Source organism: Astatotilapia calliptera, chromosome 6 (assembly GCF_900246225.1).
Source record: "Astatotilapia calliptera chromosome 6, fAstCal1.2, whole genome shotgun sequence".
Taxonomy (NCBI): Eukaryota; Metazoa; Chordata; class Actinopteri; order Cichliformes; family Cichlidae; genus Astatotilapia; species Astatotilapia calliptera.
The window spans coordinates 28,892,645-28,911,497 of NC_039307.1; the positions used below are offsets into that span (position 1 = coordinate 28,892,645).

Below are 18,853 nucleotides of genomic sequence, written 5' to 3' on the forward strand. Positions count from 1 at the left end.
CAGGACGTGTTGGAGGGAGGTTAAAGTGTGTGTGTGTGTGTGTGTGTGTGTGTGTGTGTGTGTGTGTGTGTGTGTGTGTGTGTGTGTGTGTGTGTGTGTGTGTGTGTGTGTGTTTCAAATCCAGGTTTATGTTTGAATAATTAAACAGGATGCCAGGTTTCTCTGCTGGAGAATTGTTGCTTTCTCAAACGCACACACTGACACACCCCAGACACACAGCTACAGGCAGGTACATACGCACACAAACACAAACACACACACAGGGACACACTTGACACATCGGGTGTTAGTCATGTGCCTGACTGTGTTTGTATTATTAATAGTATGCTAATGAGGTTCAGAGCAGCACTGTGGCGGGTTAAAGGGAGGTTTTGCTGTGTTGGTTATTTGCTGTGTTGAAATGTCACACATTGATGCTGTGGATGAAAGGAACAGAAGCTTTCCTGGCATGACCACCTTCAGAGGCCAGAAAACCACAAATTTCTATCAGTCGTTATCAGTAGCTGTTTACACGCATGCACCGCAGCCCTGAACTTTTCCAGACTTTACCCAACTGAGGTGGCAGTGAGAGCTCCTATCGCAGGATCAGCTAGATCGAACTTTACAGCAGTCGCTGACCTGGCATGTGAAGCCTCATTGTGCCAGGGCGAGCGCCGAACACACCATTTTCTGCTGTGTGATACATGTGAGAAACTCTGGAAAATACCCAGAGGTGATGTGAACAGGTAAAAAAGTGGTGTGACTGAAAAAAAAAGCCTTCCTTGGTCACTGTGGTCACTGTCTAACTTTTAGATTTCCAGTCATTAGTCAACATTTTGGGAGTTATCCGCTCTTCCGTGATGCCCCTGGAGTGCGTGGAGACGCTTGTGTTTGCTCCTTCAGCCAGCAGCAGAACATTTGGTGTGCTTTGCTGAGACACTTCAGAGTTAGAGGTAACAGAAGCAGCTCTAGTGAGTAAATAGAAATGAGGGACTGCGAGGCAGCTGCTTATTCTCTATTTGAGGGCGTGCCAAACGAAAGGCTAGGCGAGCTCTGTGCCAGTGTGTTACATACAGTAGTGACATAGATAAGAAACGGGAGAAACGGCCGGACTGCTAACAAGTGTTTCTGTAGGAGACAGTAACTCCCACTGAAGAGGGCTTTGTTACTTTTTAAACCTTTTATTTTCACAAAAAGCTCCGTAACTAACGGAACGAAAGGACACCCCAAAAAAGAGCATATTACGAACTTTGACTGGAAGAAGACCCAGAAAAAAAGCACCACTGTAAACATAAATGATTTAAAGCGATGTAGCAGAGACCTACCACCCTGCTGGACATTGTGCATTAGTTTTGCAACAGAGGATGAGAGAACCGCGACACAAGGCCGTAGAGATTCCTTTCATAAATTTCGTTTCAGTGTCAGAGCTCAACTGGAAATCACTTTCGCCACCTTTGGGATGAATATTGGAAAATATTTTCACATAGAAGGGACACACAACGATAGACATGTAATCACTTGTACCAGTACACAATTCTCAATAACCAGTAGATAGCACTTGTGTACTTTATATAACATGCCTCATTCATCCATTCAGACTCAAATGGATGCATCAGAGAGCAACATGAGGTATCTTCCCTAAGAGACTGAAGGAGCCAGGGATCAAACCAACAACCTTCTGATTGATAGGTGACCTGCTCTGCCTCCTGAGCTACAGCTACCCCAATACAAGACCAACACATAGTGATGCAGTTAAAGTCAATTGGCATCACTGACATGCTGGTGACGGTCCATTTTTTTTACTTTGCTAATAGACTGTTAATAGGCTGCTAAGTAGCCTACAAACGTCACTACGAGGTATAAAGTAAGCTACGTTACTACATGGGTTTCATTCTCCCTGGCATTTATATAACGGTCTCAAACCCAAACACATTTTGGTGTATGGAAACGTAACCGCTACCTCAAAAGACAGATGTTCATTTCAAGATAAAAACGCAAGATTTCTTATCAGGTAGTCGGGGCGGAGCCTTCGTGGCAGCTGCGCTAGCCCACGTGTAGCTTCTGCTGTGCTTGTGGGCTACTTTCTGCTTCTGCAGCACATTAGGATAGATAACACAGGAAGAGAGAACCACAACAGCAAACCATGGAGGTTCATATCGCAGTTCTGGTTTCAGTTCAGAGCTGTTAGACTGCTACCTGACACAGATACAGGACCCGTTAGACCTGCCAGTTTATTATTGGCTAATAAACCCATATTTAACCCATATTTAAGCTAAATGTGTGTCTGTATTGTAAAAAAAAATCAACTCGATCTTGCTGGGTTAAAGCTTTTTTTTTCATATAGCGTGTACTGATGACTAAGATTACTGTATTAAATTGAATAAACGATAACGTTGGTGTGATTCTCATAAAAATTCTGTGAGGAAACCCAAAGTTTGTCTGCCCGTTTCTCCCCCTCTGAAGACACACATCTGTGAAAAACTGCTCATCAACTCGGACGAGAGGAAATGATGTATCTGTCGGTGAATATCCGCTGAGATTAATAAACATTTGGTCTCCCAGTCAGCATTTTCAGGAACAACAGAGATGTATGTGGTGTCGACGCCAGTAAACTATAAGGTAAGATGTCATCTAATGGAGCGGTGTGCTGGGCTGATGGGTTTTCAATCATTCTGAGGCAAAGCTGGAGTTGTGTGGCACACAGGAATACCGAGCTGCAGCTGCACAGAGAATAGCAGACTCATTGTTGGTTGTTGTTGTAGCTGTAGATAATGAGAAAACTCGACAACACCACCTTGTCTTTTAAGCTTGTAGCCTTGCTGCAATCACGGCACTCTCGGTTTTCTTGTTACAGATCAATCAAAAGTTTGTTCTGAATCTTTCGAGTCTGAATGAATCACTTCAGATGAAAGAGACGTTCAGTCTCACTTTAAAGGAGACGACATTAAAACTACTGCCTGCTCACGCAAAGTGAGGCACAGTCCTAAACGATTTGGTAATGGTTTTATTATCTCTGGCTCAGCTGAAGTAAAGCTCTTTATCTTAGAGATATGAGAGCATTCTTATCATAACTGTATCTCTTTTATGTTGTAGCGATCCACTGAAATGGACTTTACTGATGATCAGGGAACGCTGACCCTTTTTTTCTCGTCTTTTTTGGCGTAGCTTATAGCACTTTGTAAGCTCTGGCATTCCCAATTCATCAAGTGAACACCTGTAACAGATCTGCACTGAGAGCGCTTCTTTTTGTTAGCTTGTTGACTCGAGAATAACAGGTGTGATTACACACGAAACACCGTCTCCTCATCCTAGCTCTTAGCAAATGTGTGGACTGAAAAAAAAGTCAAATATTGTAATCTCTGTCAGGCTATGTTCTTGGTACTCAGATCAAGCAGCCTTAGTTTGGCAGACTCTGGGAACTGTGATTGTTCAGTATTATACCATCAACAGGATTAATCCATTAAGTAATTATACTATCAGCAGTGGAAATTATCAACAGTCACAGCACATGTTCAGAGTCCGAATCATCTTTATTCGGCCAAGTTTGTGCACACGCATAAGGAATTTGATTCCGGTGCTCTCTGCATACAGAAAACAAAATTTTTTTAATTGGCTATTAAATAGGTAATATATAATTAGATGTATATACACAAGGAGAACATTGGGATTGGGATCATTTTGCTGGGATGGTTTGGATCCCAGTTCATGGGATGGTCACCGCAAACCTTGAGTAGTCATGAGGGGGACCAGTAAATATGAAAATTGTGTGAACTATGTTGTATAGTGAAACTAGAAGCTGAATGCTTTCAGAATGATGGCATTTTTATTTTTATTTTTTTACAATTTTTTAAAATGAGTTTACAACACTACTATACATAATGTTCACCGTTATGTATAGTAGAACATTGTTCCAGAAGTCTTGTGGTTTGTTCAGATGCAACTTGGCAAACTTAAGCTGTGCAACCTTTCCAAAGAAGCCATACTTGTTCAGTCGTGAACTTTAACATTTAACACACTAACTGAGACCTGTAGAGTCTAAGCTACAGCTCTTATGTTTTTTACAGTTTCTCTGAGCATTGCAAGAATTTGCTGGGACGTCCAATCCTTGAAAGATTGTGGCATTGTGTTAACACACAACTCCAGACCAGCAAACCTCTGCTTTTATAGAGGTTCTCATACTTACTTTATGCATTTTATTAGCCGATACTGGCTGCTACTTACCCTCTTAATTCCAATGCAAAGGGAAAACTTATTAGAGGACTGCACAGAGTCTTTTTCGGATGACTGTATGTCATCCTAGGATGGGCTCGAGCCCTGTCCCATCCCTGAATTAGAAAGGTGGAAGAGAATCGATGGATGAATGTATATATGCTTGTTGAAGTGTTCACTATCTTCCATCAGTATATACTTTTTTTTGTTAGCTTATTTAATACATTTTATTTAATTAAAGCACTTGTGTAGACTTTTCACTGCCACTTACCATGGGCCAGTTTATGACAGCATGATGCGTCATGATCCTACAGCACTAGCATGCTTGTTGTCTGTGTCTGTCATTTAGATGTTTTGAGGATAATTTTATACATTTTGAGGCTGGTAGCATATTGTGACCCTGACTCGAGTCACTTTTAACATATGTGTGCAACTGTCTGAAATCTGTGCTGGCATTTGTTTTAGGCTACGTGTTACGCTGAAAGTCTAAATGCATGATGACAGGAAAGGTCGGAGGTGATGGAAACAGGACTTCAGAACATCTCTGATAATGAGAACCCCTGAGAAACCCCTCCGTTTCACCTCTCCTGAGGTTTGTGAGTCTGCTGTGTTACATTCAAGGTTGCTTTTCAGTCCTGCTTGGTTATTTTGGCTCTCAGTTAACAATAAAGACTTTCAAAGTGAAAATGAATGAGCCACAGTTACAATTTTCAGGGAGATGTTTCACAATAATATCATAGTCTTGTCATTGTAATCCCTCCCAGATGACTGACAGTCTCCGAGAATGGCACGTTGAGGAGTTACCATGGTAACCCAGCGCTCAGTTGCGATGTTATGACAAAATAAATGATCGGAAAAATATGAACCCTGGTCCAAGGACTGTATCAGAGAAAGATTATGGCAGCGCTCTCAAACAAGCAGTTCATGTGAGGGCAGGAAAAGCCTTTCGTTCAAAATTTAATTTAACAAATCAAGTCACTGATACAGTCAGGCAGCGGGTTAGCGCTGACATAAGTGAGTTTGAAGATGAAAGTCTGTTTTGAGAGCAGTTCTTAAAACAAAAGAGAGGCTTTTATATGTGCAGAGTGATACTCTGTCTCTGTCAGCTGAATTAGATTAAATACAAATCCTGGTTCTGAGTTTGAGAGGGAAGCGCCTCATGTGGGTGTTTCTGTGTTGTGAGATTCTGGTCTGTATCGGGGTTCATGTGGCTTTGTGGTAGTCTGATGGTGACACAGTTATCTGCACTCATTGATTCATCAGCTGGGGGGAAGGGATGCTTCTTATTTTTAATCCAAGAGAGATATGGAGGAACCAGCACTTCCATAAATACACACATAAACACACACACACACACACATATGCATGCAGGAAAATGATGTCAGCTGCACTGTAAACAGAAATAACAGAACTACCAATCAGCACGCGCTCTTTAGCAAATTACAGGGAAAATTAGAGTGTGAGAGCAGGATGAAGGGATGAAGTGCAGATAGAGCTGCAGAGCGAAGGGAGAGCTTTTCCCCAGATTACAGCACAGCTACAGATTATGGCCCGTGGATTATGAGGGTTTGACCAAACCAAAAAAAAAAAAAAGTGGAGGCAGAAAGACAAACAAGTTGTTTTTTCCTGTGTCCTTTCAGGCTGTTTGGTAGTGGGTTTGTGAACGGTTTCTTCCTGCTATCTGGTGCCTGCATCTCTCTAATGCTCACGTGTGTGTCACATTTACACAATGAAGCATGTGCTCTACACCCAAACATGCTATAAATATACGCAGACACACTCATGTATGTATGACAGCGATAGTGTCACTCTAAAGATGCAAAGACTGATCCATTAATTAGTAAGTCAGTGTAGAAAAAATGAATCAAGGTTCTTTTGGCGTTGTTTTTTTTCTAAGCACCTAATTTTATTTTTATTTTTTTTGGGGGGGGGGGCTTTTAAACCATTGTTTAAAATGGAGGTCACCTTGTATTCTGATGAATTATGATGGGGTATTTGAAACTACTAGTGTAGAGACTACATCCCACGATACGATATTATCACAATACTTAACACACGATACGATATTATTGCAATTTTTTAAAATATTTTGCGATATTCAGATTCTGTACATAAAGGTAAACTTTATCAATATTCATTTTATCTAATATCAAAGTCTCACACTCAGTCTTTCTCTCATTTCAGTCAGTTTTATTGTTGACAAACTTGAACGGTTTGTATTACAGTCTAGTCCAACTTAACTGAATTCAACCATCTGGTACAATTATAGCTATTCTGAACTATGCAATTTATGAAAACTATGCAGCCCCTTCAGCAACTGAAGAATTTGAAAGTAAATTAAAACAAAATATAATTTTACATTAAATAAAAAAGTTTTAAACTTAATTAAAATAAAACATGTCTTAAATTAAAATAAGTAAACTGTCATGTTTATTGCTGCCAAAAAAAAGTTAAACGCATTTGGACAGTGAAGGAATGTCAGGATTCTTGCTCAGAAAGAGGATCAACATGCTCTGAAGTCTGAGCACAAAAACCTTTTTTGTAACAAAATATCGATTTCTGCTGTCCCTGTATCGATACATTATTAGCAAACAAAATATCACGATACTACACAGTATCGATTTTTTCCCCCCACCCCTAATATATATATATATAAAAAAAAAACACCCAGCACGCCCCTGCGGGCGGTTTATCCTTCAAGCTCGGGTCCTCTACCAGAGGCCTGGGAGCTTGAGGGTCCTGCGCATATATATATATATATATATATATATATATATATATATATATATATATATATATATATATAAAAATATGTAGAAGTTATAAAATTTTGGGCCATTATTGCTTATGTTCAGACCACTTAATAATAAAAAATGACGCTTTAAAAAGAGTAAATGAACAAAAAATACTTCGTCTCAGGAAGGTTTTATAAGTTATGGCCACATTGAGGCCTTGCCCCGTTTTATTATTAGCCATAGCCGCTAGCTGCTACCGAAATGATAGCTTAACACAGCGGTCCCCAACCCCCGGGCCTCGGACTGGTACCGGTCCGTGAATCGTTTGGTACCGGGCCCCGAGAATTGAGGCTCAGGGGTGAAATGCATAGTTTTCAGTGTTTTTATCGGTTTTCAGCGTTATTTTGTTATCATTTTTATCGTTTACTCGGTTTTCCTTGGTCTTTTCACGTGTGTTATGAATAAATTTTCTTTTTTTCGGTACTAGTTTTATTTTGTTGTATTTATCCGCGACACCTTAAAGGCCGGTCCGTGAAAATATTGTCGGGCATAAACCGGTCCGTGGCGCAAAAAAGGTTGGGGACCGCTGGCTTAACAGACGGCTAGTGTGGCTATCAGCTAATTGCTAATAGTTAAACAGCTAACATTAACGTATGTGGGGCGTAATTTCCATGGGGGGTTAGGGGGGTTATGTTCAGCACAAAGTTACGCCGATGCTGCCAGGCTAACATTTATGATAACTGTTTATTATCAAAGTGCTGTTGAGATCTGCCGTGTGCCTATCTGGCTGCAGCGCTGCTGTGTGAAGTTGTGCGTCAACTGGAGCAGTCAAAGATGGCATCTATGGTATAGAAACTGTTAGATAGAGACAGACTATCTAATATGAGCTTAATTTTTAGTAGTGTTATTACTGTTTTAGTATTTGAGCATTTAATTTTTTGCAACCCTAGCAGGTTATGAGCTTTACTAGTTATCAGCTAGGCACTCGCTTATCTCCACTTTAGGTTCTTATGACAAACCATCATAAGGTCCTTTTGTTTTCACCTGCTCTCCTAAATATACTCATATATTTTTGCATATAGATCAAGTTTATGTGAGAGAACACATTAAAATCTGAGCTTTTGTTTTTTTTATGAGAGTCCTATAATTTCTTTACCTTCATTACATGGTCGATTCTCTTTAACACACTGAAGTTATACAGTAGGAGTATGTCTGGAAACACTCACAGATGTGAACATGTTGCTTCAACTTTACCGGCTCTCAATTAAATATTGAATGAACAGGACAGAAGAATATACTTGTCCCTAGATTAAAGTTTAAATTTGAACTTTTTTTGAAATGCTTTTCTTACTCTTTGTTACCCTTTCAGAGCTTCTCGGAGCAGCAAAGCGGGTGAACGTCAACATCCAGGATGCAGATGGGTGAGGGATCACAGATGTTTCACATCACCTCCTGTTCCAGCTGTTTACTCTATCATTACACCTCTTTCTTTATCACTCCATTTTCATTCCATCTTTTATAATAACCTATTTCTTTCTTCATGGCCCTGAAAACACTCACAACACTATCAACACAACTGAATCCTGAGATCTTTTCTTGTTTTCTCAGATTTTGAGGTAGTTGTTACTCAGCCATCGAGCCGCTCACTAAAATTCAAAGCTCTAATACATCTTAATTTGCTCTTTAGTTGTATGAGCCTCACATGTAAAGATCCCGCATAATAACATGTAAAAAAAACACCTTCAGATTTTTCCCACTTGTTTTTACCATCCTGATTGTAGCATATGTGCCCCGTCTTCCTAACAGTTGGGCCAATCTGAAGGAAACTTAAAAAAAAAGACTTTTATTATAGATCCGCGTTTAGCAAAGACTGAAAATCTCCACAGGCTTGGCTGAAACTGAATTGAATGTGTACATGAACATTCATATACATAAAAAATGAGGAAAACCCAGAGATGCTCATCTTTTCCACACTCAGTCATAAATTGAAGACTGCTCTGATTCATTCGGGCTCCTTCATAAACCCCCATTTTGTCCGTGCTTAAACACAAGGCTTCCTGGTGACAGTCCATGATTATTTCCTCCTTTTCTATTTTTATACCTTACAATAGCTTCCAGTGGGTCAGTCTGGATCATGTGGTGGGCGACCTCTGGCCAGGAGATCTGTGCTGTAATTGAAATAATCATATGAATTAAATGAAACTGAAAAGCACTTTCTGTTAACTGATTTTGACTCACATCCAAACTAATGCAGAACCTGTGAGCTGGGGTCACAAATAGATCATTTTAAGAGCTCTGTTATAAAATGTCTCATACCTCGCTGATATTAAACATGAGACAGTTATCATGAGAAAAATAAACACCAAAGCCCGATGCTTGTGGGCTGTAGCTGATCCATGTTGTGAATATCTAATTAACTGTGGCAAACAAATAGGAAGAAAAATCTTCAAATAATCAATAGGCTAGCAAGCCGTTATTACTGTTCACATTATCTCCTGTTTAAATCTGTCTTTGGCTCATAGGAGTGTAGCCAGCTGAAGACCTCAGATCTGAAGACTGTAATTATCACCTTAAAGCAAAGCCAACATTTCCCAGCTCCTAATTTGCTCAGAAATATTCCCTTATCAGCTCTGAATGTTCAACTATGGATTTTGGCTATATTTAGCTTCATGATTGGTTAAGCTTTTTGTGTGCACATGCTTGGTTTACGGCTGTGTTCCGTTTGACTCCATCAGATAACAAAGATCTTTTTATGATGTTGATTGGATTCAGATAATTGGACTCAGCTTCTTGTGTAATGACTGATGAGTCGTTGATTTGACTCCAGGGCCCCGCTCTTATGTTCACCACAGATCCATTAGACCCACACACAGATGCCCTGCGCGTACGCTCGACTCCGGGGGAGAGAGATTGCTTATTAATGGAAGTAGGTCATTTCCACCCGCCCTCCCCGCACGCGCTCCCATCGTCACACAGAGCTGTGGGGCGGAGCAGCTGTACGCCGAAGATTACTTTAGCAAAGTTGTGCTCAGGTTTTACACTATGCATTTGAATGTGTGTATTTTTATACATAATCTGTGTCTGTGTGAAGGCTGTCGCCGTTGCATCATGCTGCTCTGAGTGGCAACAAGGAGATGATCTCTCTGCTGTTGGAGGCCCAGGCAGCAGTGGATATCAAAGACCATAAAGGTAAAAAAAAAATGCACACAGGCTTTCACAGTGTCACTGGGATACGCTGTGCTGCTACAAAATAAGGCACAAAACACACACACGAACACACACGGCTGTGCAGAAAAAGCCCAAAAACAAATACTTTCCGGCTTTCCCTGTGTGACAAATAATACCGGCTTATGTAATAAAAGGTGAGCTTGTTGGAAATGCAATTTATGTCTGTGGCGTGCATTTATGAGGAGCGACAGATTTGTTTGCACAGTCAACAATAGAAAACAGAAGAAGGAAAGCTCCATGGCTGCAGGAGTGAGAGCCAAGTGGGAAGCAGAGCAGAGAATATCTCGATCCTACGTTGGCAGATTCAAGAAGAAGGAGGAGAAGAAGAAATCTCAGGGCAGATGGGAGTTATAATCCCTCCAGGATGTAGGCCTACTGTGTCTGCACTTTCAGTCATGCCCAGTGTGCCTCTAAATAGACTTACCAGGCCTCTTTTGGTGAACCTACTGCTTTAATGGGTGTGATTTTGCAGAGGCACCAGGAAACAGCACATCTTCACCTTCTACGAGTAGGTGTTTGACTGTGTGCTTTATTAACAGAACATAGGAGGTGATTGTAGTCAGGGTAGTGGCCCAAAAAATACTAATAATGTTTCTGAGATTTAAGATTTGTCCAACCAGATGGAACCAGCCAACTTTGTCTTAAAGAGAACTGTTTCCGGTGTTAGGAAAACATACTTCTGCAAGATGCCAGCTTAAGTTGCCTCAACATCCTGAGGGCCTTTGCTTTGGAGCTGTATATCCTCCAGACAAACATCACAAAAAGGAAATGTGGAAAGTGGCTATGTGTTCAGCCAGAATAATCACAGGAACAAGTGAAGGGTATTTCCAAAGACAGAAAGTTGGAACATGTCCATCCCTTCATGCATTCATCCCTTTTCTTAAGTGCTTATCCGATTCAGGGTCACAGAGTGCTGGAGCGTATAGCTATTGGGCAAGAGGTGAGGTAAACAGTCTATCTGATATCGTGTTGATGTTGTTCCTGGATCAACATAATAATGTTTGTCTGCGATCAACATTGCATTTGAATAATCACTTTAGGATATCATAGCTTTGTGGCTTGGAAGACCCCTTACCAATGTCTGCTCTAGAGATGGACCGATCCGATATTAAGTATCGGTATCGGTCCGATACTGACGTAAATTCCTGGATCTGATATCGGAGAGAAATAAAAAATGTAATCCGATCTATTAAATATCAAAAAAGCACCTCACAAAACTTGCGACATGGCGTAACTCAGCTCATAACCGTAGCATGTCGGAGCAGTGTGGTCACGTGATAGAGCGGCTGTATGTATTTGTAGCCTCGCTACCAAACCGGCATTTCATCTCCGAGGAAGTGATCCCAGAGAGAAGTAAAGCAAGTGTGTAAGTTTATCTCTGAATGTTTGTGAAGCATTCCCGTGTTAAGCTTAACAACCGATATATGGAGCAACTGCCTCTTCTCTCTCTCTCCCTCTCCTGCTGCTGCTTCAATCATGAAACTGATTAATGATCAGCTGATCGGCTTTTATGTGCGAGTCCGTCTCTCTTCTTTGTTTATCGCCCACTTCGCGCCAGAAAGAGAAAACCAGCGGCTGAACAACAGCAGCACGTTTAAGCTTGATAATCTTTTGTTAGAATTTATTTAATATTACTTTCTACACCAGGATCCTTTTCTGTGTAGCTGACGGCTGGTAACTGTGCAGGGGCGGATCTAGCAAAGTTTAGCCAGAGGGGGCCGACAGGGCATGAACAGGGAAAAGGGGGCACAAAGACATACTTTTCTTCTTATTCTCATTTAAAATGTCTAGCTTTTAATAAATAATTATCTGAATCTTACACCCAAAGTTTTAATCTTATGTAAAATGTATAGAAGTCCATTACTGTATATAGTAACTGTTAAGTCTAATATACCCTAGTAAGCTATAGTACTTCATCATCATGTGCAGTCTGCAATTCTGTTAAAGAAAGATGTTGAATCTATTTAATTATTCTTGAAAAATAATTGATTTCTGTGCAATTTTTTTCACACTGCATCAAATTAAAGTCGATTACATCGATTAAGCATCATGAGGTGGAGGGGGGGGTGGTTCCCTTTTTTTTTTTTTTTTTTTTTGCTGGGAGTTTTAGAGCCCTATTAGTTAGGTTGCTTACTCTTTAAAATACCAGAATAGGGAGGATGGAGTAGGTTTAAGTTTATTAGATTGATCAGTATTGCTGAACTATGAAATATTTTGGGTGCAGGGTAGTTTTTGCATACAGGTATAACAGAATAGCTTTAATGTTTTTTTTAACCCTATGAACTGATACAAAAAGCAGCAAGATATTAAAAAAACAGTTTTATTGATTAAAAAACACACTATATCGGATTCATATCGGTATTGGCAGATATCCAAATTTATGATATCGGTATCGGTATCGGACATAAAGAAGTGGTATCGTGCCATCTCTAGTCTGCTCAGGAAAAAATCCAAATCCAGAAGGGTTGGTGGGAGTTAGAGTTACACTTTGCTATGTGGTGTGATGGTTTATTCTGCAAAACTATGACATCACTGCAATATGATTGATCATTTCCAATGTTGAACCTGGACCAACATTAGTTTTGTTGGTCCATGAACAACACCTAACACAACAATATCAGATGGTGTGAAGTACAGATACCAGTCCTGTTGATGAATTAAGGACTTTCCAACTGTCCCGCTCTCCAAGAGTAACTGCCTCCCATGACACTGACACGGCAAACCTTCCGGCACAACTACTGATGTTGTTAATTTAATTAACACCAAAGCAGCTGAAACTGATTAGCAACCCCGTCTCTACTTAACTGACCACATCAATATACCAGATGCTTTATTGATGTGATGCTACAGTATACGCTGACTGAAATTATCTTAAACAGTGTGTTATGTTTTCAGTGGGTGACATGTCTGGACTGCAGACCAGCCAGCTAAGAACCCAGAATCTGTGACTTTGGAGGTGCTCTGTTCCTGAAATAAGCAAGGCGTTTCCTGAGTAGTTTCATACCTTTTCCAAAACGTGCATATATTGTTTAGCAGTGGTGGTTCTCTCAGAAATTAAGACTTTAAAGAACGTAACCAGTGCTGGCTTTTAAGTTGCATGCATGGTCGCTCTTCTGTTTAGTGCAGAGGACACAGCGTCCATGATTTACAAAAAAATGTAACCTTTGGATTTGTTGAAGACCACACAGCGACAGAAGCATTTAAGAATCGTTCATTTTTTTCCCTTGAATACTCAGATTTTACCTTAACCGTGTGTTTCTGAGCCCATGCAGTCACAATCAGAATCTGTTATTAATGCATTGCTGCATGAGGCCCAAAGATCACAGCCATTTAAGATTGGCTTTTCAACCTTACCCCCTGAGTAAAGACATTCTTTAATATCGTTTAATGGTATTGTGTGCTGTGACCGATTCACTTCTTTTTTGGTGCATGTAATTAACCTAAAAAATAAATAAATATGAGCCCCTACTTGATGTTTTTAGGTTAGTCTTATCAAAACATTATTAACGGTTAAAATGAGAAAACACTGCCGCCTTCCAAATACAGCGCTATTAATAAAATACGCCTGATGCTGCACGTCAGTCACAGTTTCTCAACAAGACAGGATTATACTCATTTCTTTTAGGACTTTTGAAAAAATGGCCTCTGAACTGATTCGTGTACGTCGAGCATTTCCTCTGATTTCTCAGTGTTGCTCTTATTCCTGCGCAGTCCGCTCTTCTCGTGCCCAATCACACTTTCGAGAAGATCTTTGAGACCGTGTGATAGTAATTTGGCCTGAAATCTCTAAGCTTTAGATTCTGTAACTCCTGCAGCTGCTGTGCCTCTTTATCCTGCCAGCACCTATCCTCTGACTCAGGCGTCTCTCATGCCAGCTGAGGCTGGAGGGGTCTTTTTATTCAGCTCAATGGTGTGGCTCATCTCTAGTGTCAAGACTGGAGGTCTTGGTTTGCTGCCATGAGAAACACGCTCACTGCTTCTCGAAGCCACCGCTGCAAAGTGGTATTAGATGTCTTCTGGTTAAAGGCAAGGCAAGGCAAGGCAAGGCAAGTTTATTTGTATAGCACAATTCAACAACAAGGTGATTCAAAGTGCTTTACAGAGACATTAGAAACAAGAACAAATAAAAAGCATGATTTAAAATTGATTAAAACAAGCAAACTAAATAACTAACTAATTAACAAACAAACAAACAAACAAACAACAGTATATAAAATCAAAACAGATAAAATCAGAACAGTAGATAAAATCAGTAGTTAAATGTAAGTTTTGAAATTTAAGCTTAAAGTGTGGATTTGGTGCTTTATTCAAATGCAGCTGAGAACAGGTGAGTCTTCAACCTGGATTTAAATAAACTGAGTGTTTCAGCTGATCTGAGGCTTTCTGGGAGTTTGTTCCAGATATAAGGAGCATAAAAGCTGAATGCAGCTTCTCCGTGTCTGGTTCTGACTCTGGGAACTGATAAAAGACCGGATCCAGATGACCTGAGGGATCTGGATGGTTCATACTGGGTCAGGAGGTCATTGATGTATTTTGGTCCTAAACCATTCAGAGCTTTATAGGCCAGCATCAGAACTTTAAAGTCTATCCTCTGACGGACAGGCAGCCAGTGTAAAGACCTCAGAGCTGGACTGATGTGGTCCACTTTTTTGGTCTTAGTGAGGACTCGAGCAGCAGAGTTCTGAATGAGCTATAGTTGTCTGACTGATTTTTTAGGTAGACCTGTAAAGATGCTGTTACAGTAATCAAGCCTACTAAAGATGAATTCATGGACTAGTTTTTCCAGGTCCTGTTGAGACATCAGATCTTTTATCCTTGATATATTCTTGAGGTGATAGTAAGCTGACTTTGTTATTGTCTTAATGTGTTTTTCTAAGTTTAGGTCTGCATCCATCACTACACCCAAATTTCTCGCCTGGTTTGTGGTTTTTAGATGTATAGATTGAAGTTCTCTGGTGACCTGAAATCGTTTTTCTTTGGCGCCAAAGACTATTACCTCAGTTTTGTTTTTGTTTAGCTGGAGAAAATTGTGGCACAACCAGTCATTGATTTCCTCAATGCATTTACCAAGAGCCTGTACAGGGCCTCGGTCTCCTGGTGACATTGTGATATATATTTGTGTGTCATCTGCATAGCTGTGATAGTTTATTTTGTTGTTGTTTATAATCTGTGCCAGTGGGAGCATGTAGATGTTAAACAGAAGGGGTCCCAAGATGGAACCTTGGGGAACTCCACATGTGATACTTGTCTGCTCAGATGTGAAGTTACCTATTGATACAAAGTATTTCCTGTTTTCTACGTATGTTTTGAACCAGTTTAGTACAGTTCCTGAAAGACCTGCCCAGTTCTCCAGTCGTTTGAGTAATATGTTGTGGTCAACTGTATCAAATGCTGCACTGAGATCCAGTAAAACTAGGACTGACATTTTTCCACTGTCTGTATTCAGACATATGTCATTAAACACTTTGGTCAGAGCGGTTTCAGTGCTGTGGTTTTGTCTAAAACCTGACTGGAAGGCATCGTAGCAGTTATTCTGTTTTAAGAAGTAACTGAGCTGTTGAGAAACTGCTTTTTCAATGATCTTACTTAAAAATGGGAGATTTGAGATCGGCCTGTAGTTGTTCATTTGTGTCTTGTCAAGATTGTCCTTTTTCAGTATAGGTTTGATTACAGCAGTTTTTAGTGATTCTGGAAACACACCTGATAATAAAGAAAAGTTGACGATCTGTAACAGGTCTGACTCTAAAGTCTTTGAGACCTTTTTGAAAAAACTTGTTAAAGGCAGCGATAAGGAGTCCGCACTGATGTTTTGCACAGCAAAACTTGGCATCACCTTGTATGCTGTGCATGGCTCTGGGAGTCGCTGTGCAGTTCCCTCCGAGGGTTTCTTGGGGCCATAGAAAGAAAGGGGTTGGACTTCTCTTGCCCTTTGTGTTCAAAGTGTTTGTCTCAAACATCCCATGATGTCCTATTTGGGCTGTTACCTTGTGACTTTGTCCACCAATAGTTTTTTCAATTGCTTTGCTGGTTGTTTAGTGAATACATTCTCTGTCGAGTCTCATAGCATGCAGGCCCAACACGTTTTGTTAAAGAGAAACTGGAACCAATGTATTTTCCTGTAAATATAACATTTGTTTTAATTAGCTTCAATTAATTACTGTTGTAGTACATCTGGTTAATTTTCTTTCAATGCAATAATTGTTTAAGCTCTCCTAATCTCTCAGACTAACAGGCCACACAGAGGGAATTAACCATGAGAGTATTTGTTAACAAGTAAATTTAGTGATTTCTCTGTAAAATCAGCACCAGATAGATTTCTGTCTGCTTGGTATCTAATGCCAAACTAACCTAAACTAACAAAAAATTTGTATTTGCTTGCACTCATGTGTCTTTACATTCTCATTTTTTTGTACGTGCCTGTGTGCATGTGGTTGTGGGTTGTGTTGTGTGTCTGTTTTATTGTGCCGTCATGTTGGCTGTGTATGTTTGTGTCCTTGTTTGTGTGTGTTTTGTGTAGGAATGCGTCCCCTGCATTATGCTGCATGGCAGGGGAAGACTGAGCCTATGAAAATGCTGCTGAAGGCAGGCTCGTCAGTCAACGGACAGTCAGATGAAGGACAGATCCCGCTCCACCTGTCAGCTCAGCATGGACACTATGATGGGGTAACTGTTTGTGTGTGTGTGTGTGTGTGTGTGTGTGTGTGTGTGTGTGTGTGTGTGTGTGTGTGTGTGTGTGTGTGTGTGTGTGCACTGTAGGTGCTTTACTGTGCACAGAGCCAGTGTTTGTGTTATGTGAGATCTGTGTAGTTGTTATGTGGGCTTGATGCTGTGTGCCTGATACGTGGTTGTTGCAAGCTCAGCTTTGAATGTGTTGGTAACATTTGTTTGTTTGTGTGCGTCTGTGTGTTACAGTCGGAGATGTTGCTGCAGCACCAGTCCAACCCGTGCATCTCAGACACAGCTGGGAAAACTCCACTGGACCTCGCTTGCGAATTTGGACGTGTTGGAGTGAGTACAACAATAACTACAACTGGGTTCAAAACAGAAGATTTTTTTTTACCCTATCAACAATATGTTTTACCTAAAAATGATAAATGATGAAGATGGATGTAACATCACCATCACCCATTGGTTTTGGACTCCACATTTTAAAGCTTCACATTAAATTTTTGCTGCCACCATCTTGTTTTTTCTTTAAGCCAGAAGTTATCTTGGCCACTAACCAGGTGACGTTAACTTGCCTGTTATTTTGGATGTGTGAAACCAACTGAAAACCAGTGATTGTGAGGGAAGAATGAGTATTGCCCAACTGGGTTTGACTGGGTTCGAGGTTGATAGCAGCTGCTGGGAAAATGATTTCTAAAGCCGCAGTTACTCAGGCCTAAAGACAATTTAGTGAGCCCCAATAGCTACCTCCTATTGGTAGGAAAAAAGCATGTCTCCCCCAACTGGTGTACAAAAACCTATTTGTGATTGCTTTGGTTGCTAAAATGTTGTTGCGTTGGTAATTTGTGACGAATAAGTGACGAACTTGTCTATAAACACCAGCCAGCCGCTCTCCGAGCTGTAAAGAATCTGTGAAAATTGTCACACAGACCAAAAGCAGACACCCTTTAAAATGTTGGCTGTATTCCTCAGGCACAACTTTTACTGTTAAGGCAAGTCTTCCTCATTTACAGTTTGCGTTGCTTGTAGCTAGCAAGTATTTTCATACAAAAATGAAGAACTACAGGCAACTGTGGCAATCTGCTAGCAACCAAAGTAATCACAAAGAGGTATTTAGTTAATTCGCTATCAACCAGTGGATGTATCATGTCCAGTTTGGTGGACAATTCTTGAACAATGTCCTTTTGATGTCACATGAAAAACCAAAGTAAATTATTGCAACTGTTAGCATGCTAACATGCTAAACAGATCACATCAACTCACTTGCATGTTAAGATTTGCTTAGTAATAGACCCTGTGCACGAGAAAATGCTAACTTCCTGGTTTGAGACCGGATGTGGGGTTGTACATTTCCGGTAGCTTTATTAAAATCATGTCCAAAACTCGAAAACGGAAAGATCACGTTAAGTTACAAAGAGGAGAAGGTGGGAACACTTGCCACTGTTGTGTCATAAAAAATCTAATGATCAATTTTGATGTTTAAAGAGTTTAGATCGATGAGTTGTTTACATCACTCAACACAAGCAGAGTGATGCAAGCAGGCAAATTCAGAAGCACATCTCTGTATAGTGACTGGTCTTATGATTTAAACAGGCAAATGTTCAGCATTCAAACTACAGGTGAAGAATAGTCAAACCAGATGTTTCCCCAGTTATGTCGATATCAGCTAGTCAAGTACACACCTACACAGCATGTTAACAAACCGTGAAAAAAGCCACAAAAAATGAATGATTGCTGGTAACGGTTTCTATACATTAGTATTTACGAAGGGTATGTTGTGACTTACCTTCAAAATTACAGTGGTCCCTCGCTAATAACGCGGTTCACCTTTCACCTCGCTGTTTCACAGATCTTTTTTAGTGCAAGTTTGCACGTTTTTTTACGTCACATTGTGTCCTGCGTCCTGATCACTGCAGACGATCTTCTCCGTGACGTCTCTCCTGTACAGTACAGAATCGCTGCATCGATTGCTAGCAGTGTGACTCTGAAGTGCAGTGCTGTATGTCCACGATGTCCACCAAACATTTTGCACCGTC

At 40.4% G+C, this 18,853-nt stretch overlaps 1 protein-coding gene across 2 annotated transcripts in view; it reads left to right on the plus strand.

Moving 5' to 3' along the window:
• Positions 1-18,853, plus strand: part of LOC113024429 (caskin-2-like) — a 49,142-nt gene that overhangs the window by 1,967 nt on the left and 28,322 nt on the right. The window contains exons 1-5 of one of the 2 annotated variants that reach the window (XM_026171529.1): positions 4,362-4,780; positions 8,293-8,344; positions 10,015-10,112; positions 16,669-16,814; positions 17,064-17,159. In XM_026171529.1, coding sequence (XP_026027314.1) covers positions 10,058-10,112; positions 16,669-16,814; positions 17,064-17,159 — 297 coding nt within the window. In that variant the 5' untranslated portion in view covers positions 4,362-4,780; positions 8,293-8,344; positions 10,015-10,057. Of the gene's footprint in view, positions 1-4,361; positions 4,781-8,292; positions 8,345-10,014; positions 10,113-16,668; positions 16,815-17,063; positions 17,160-18,853 lie in introns of those variants that run through there. The other variant, XM_026171528.1, reaches the window with a different exon arrangement.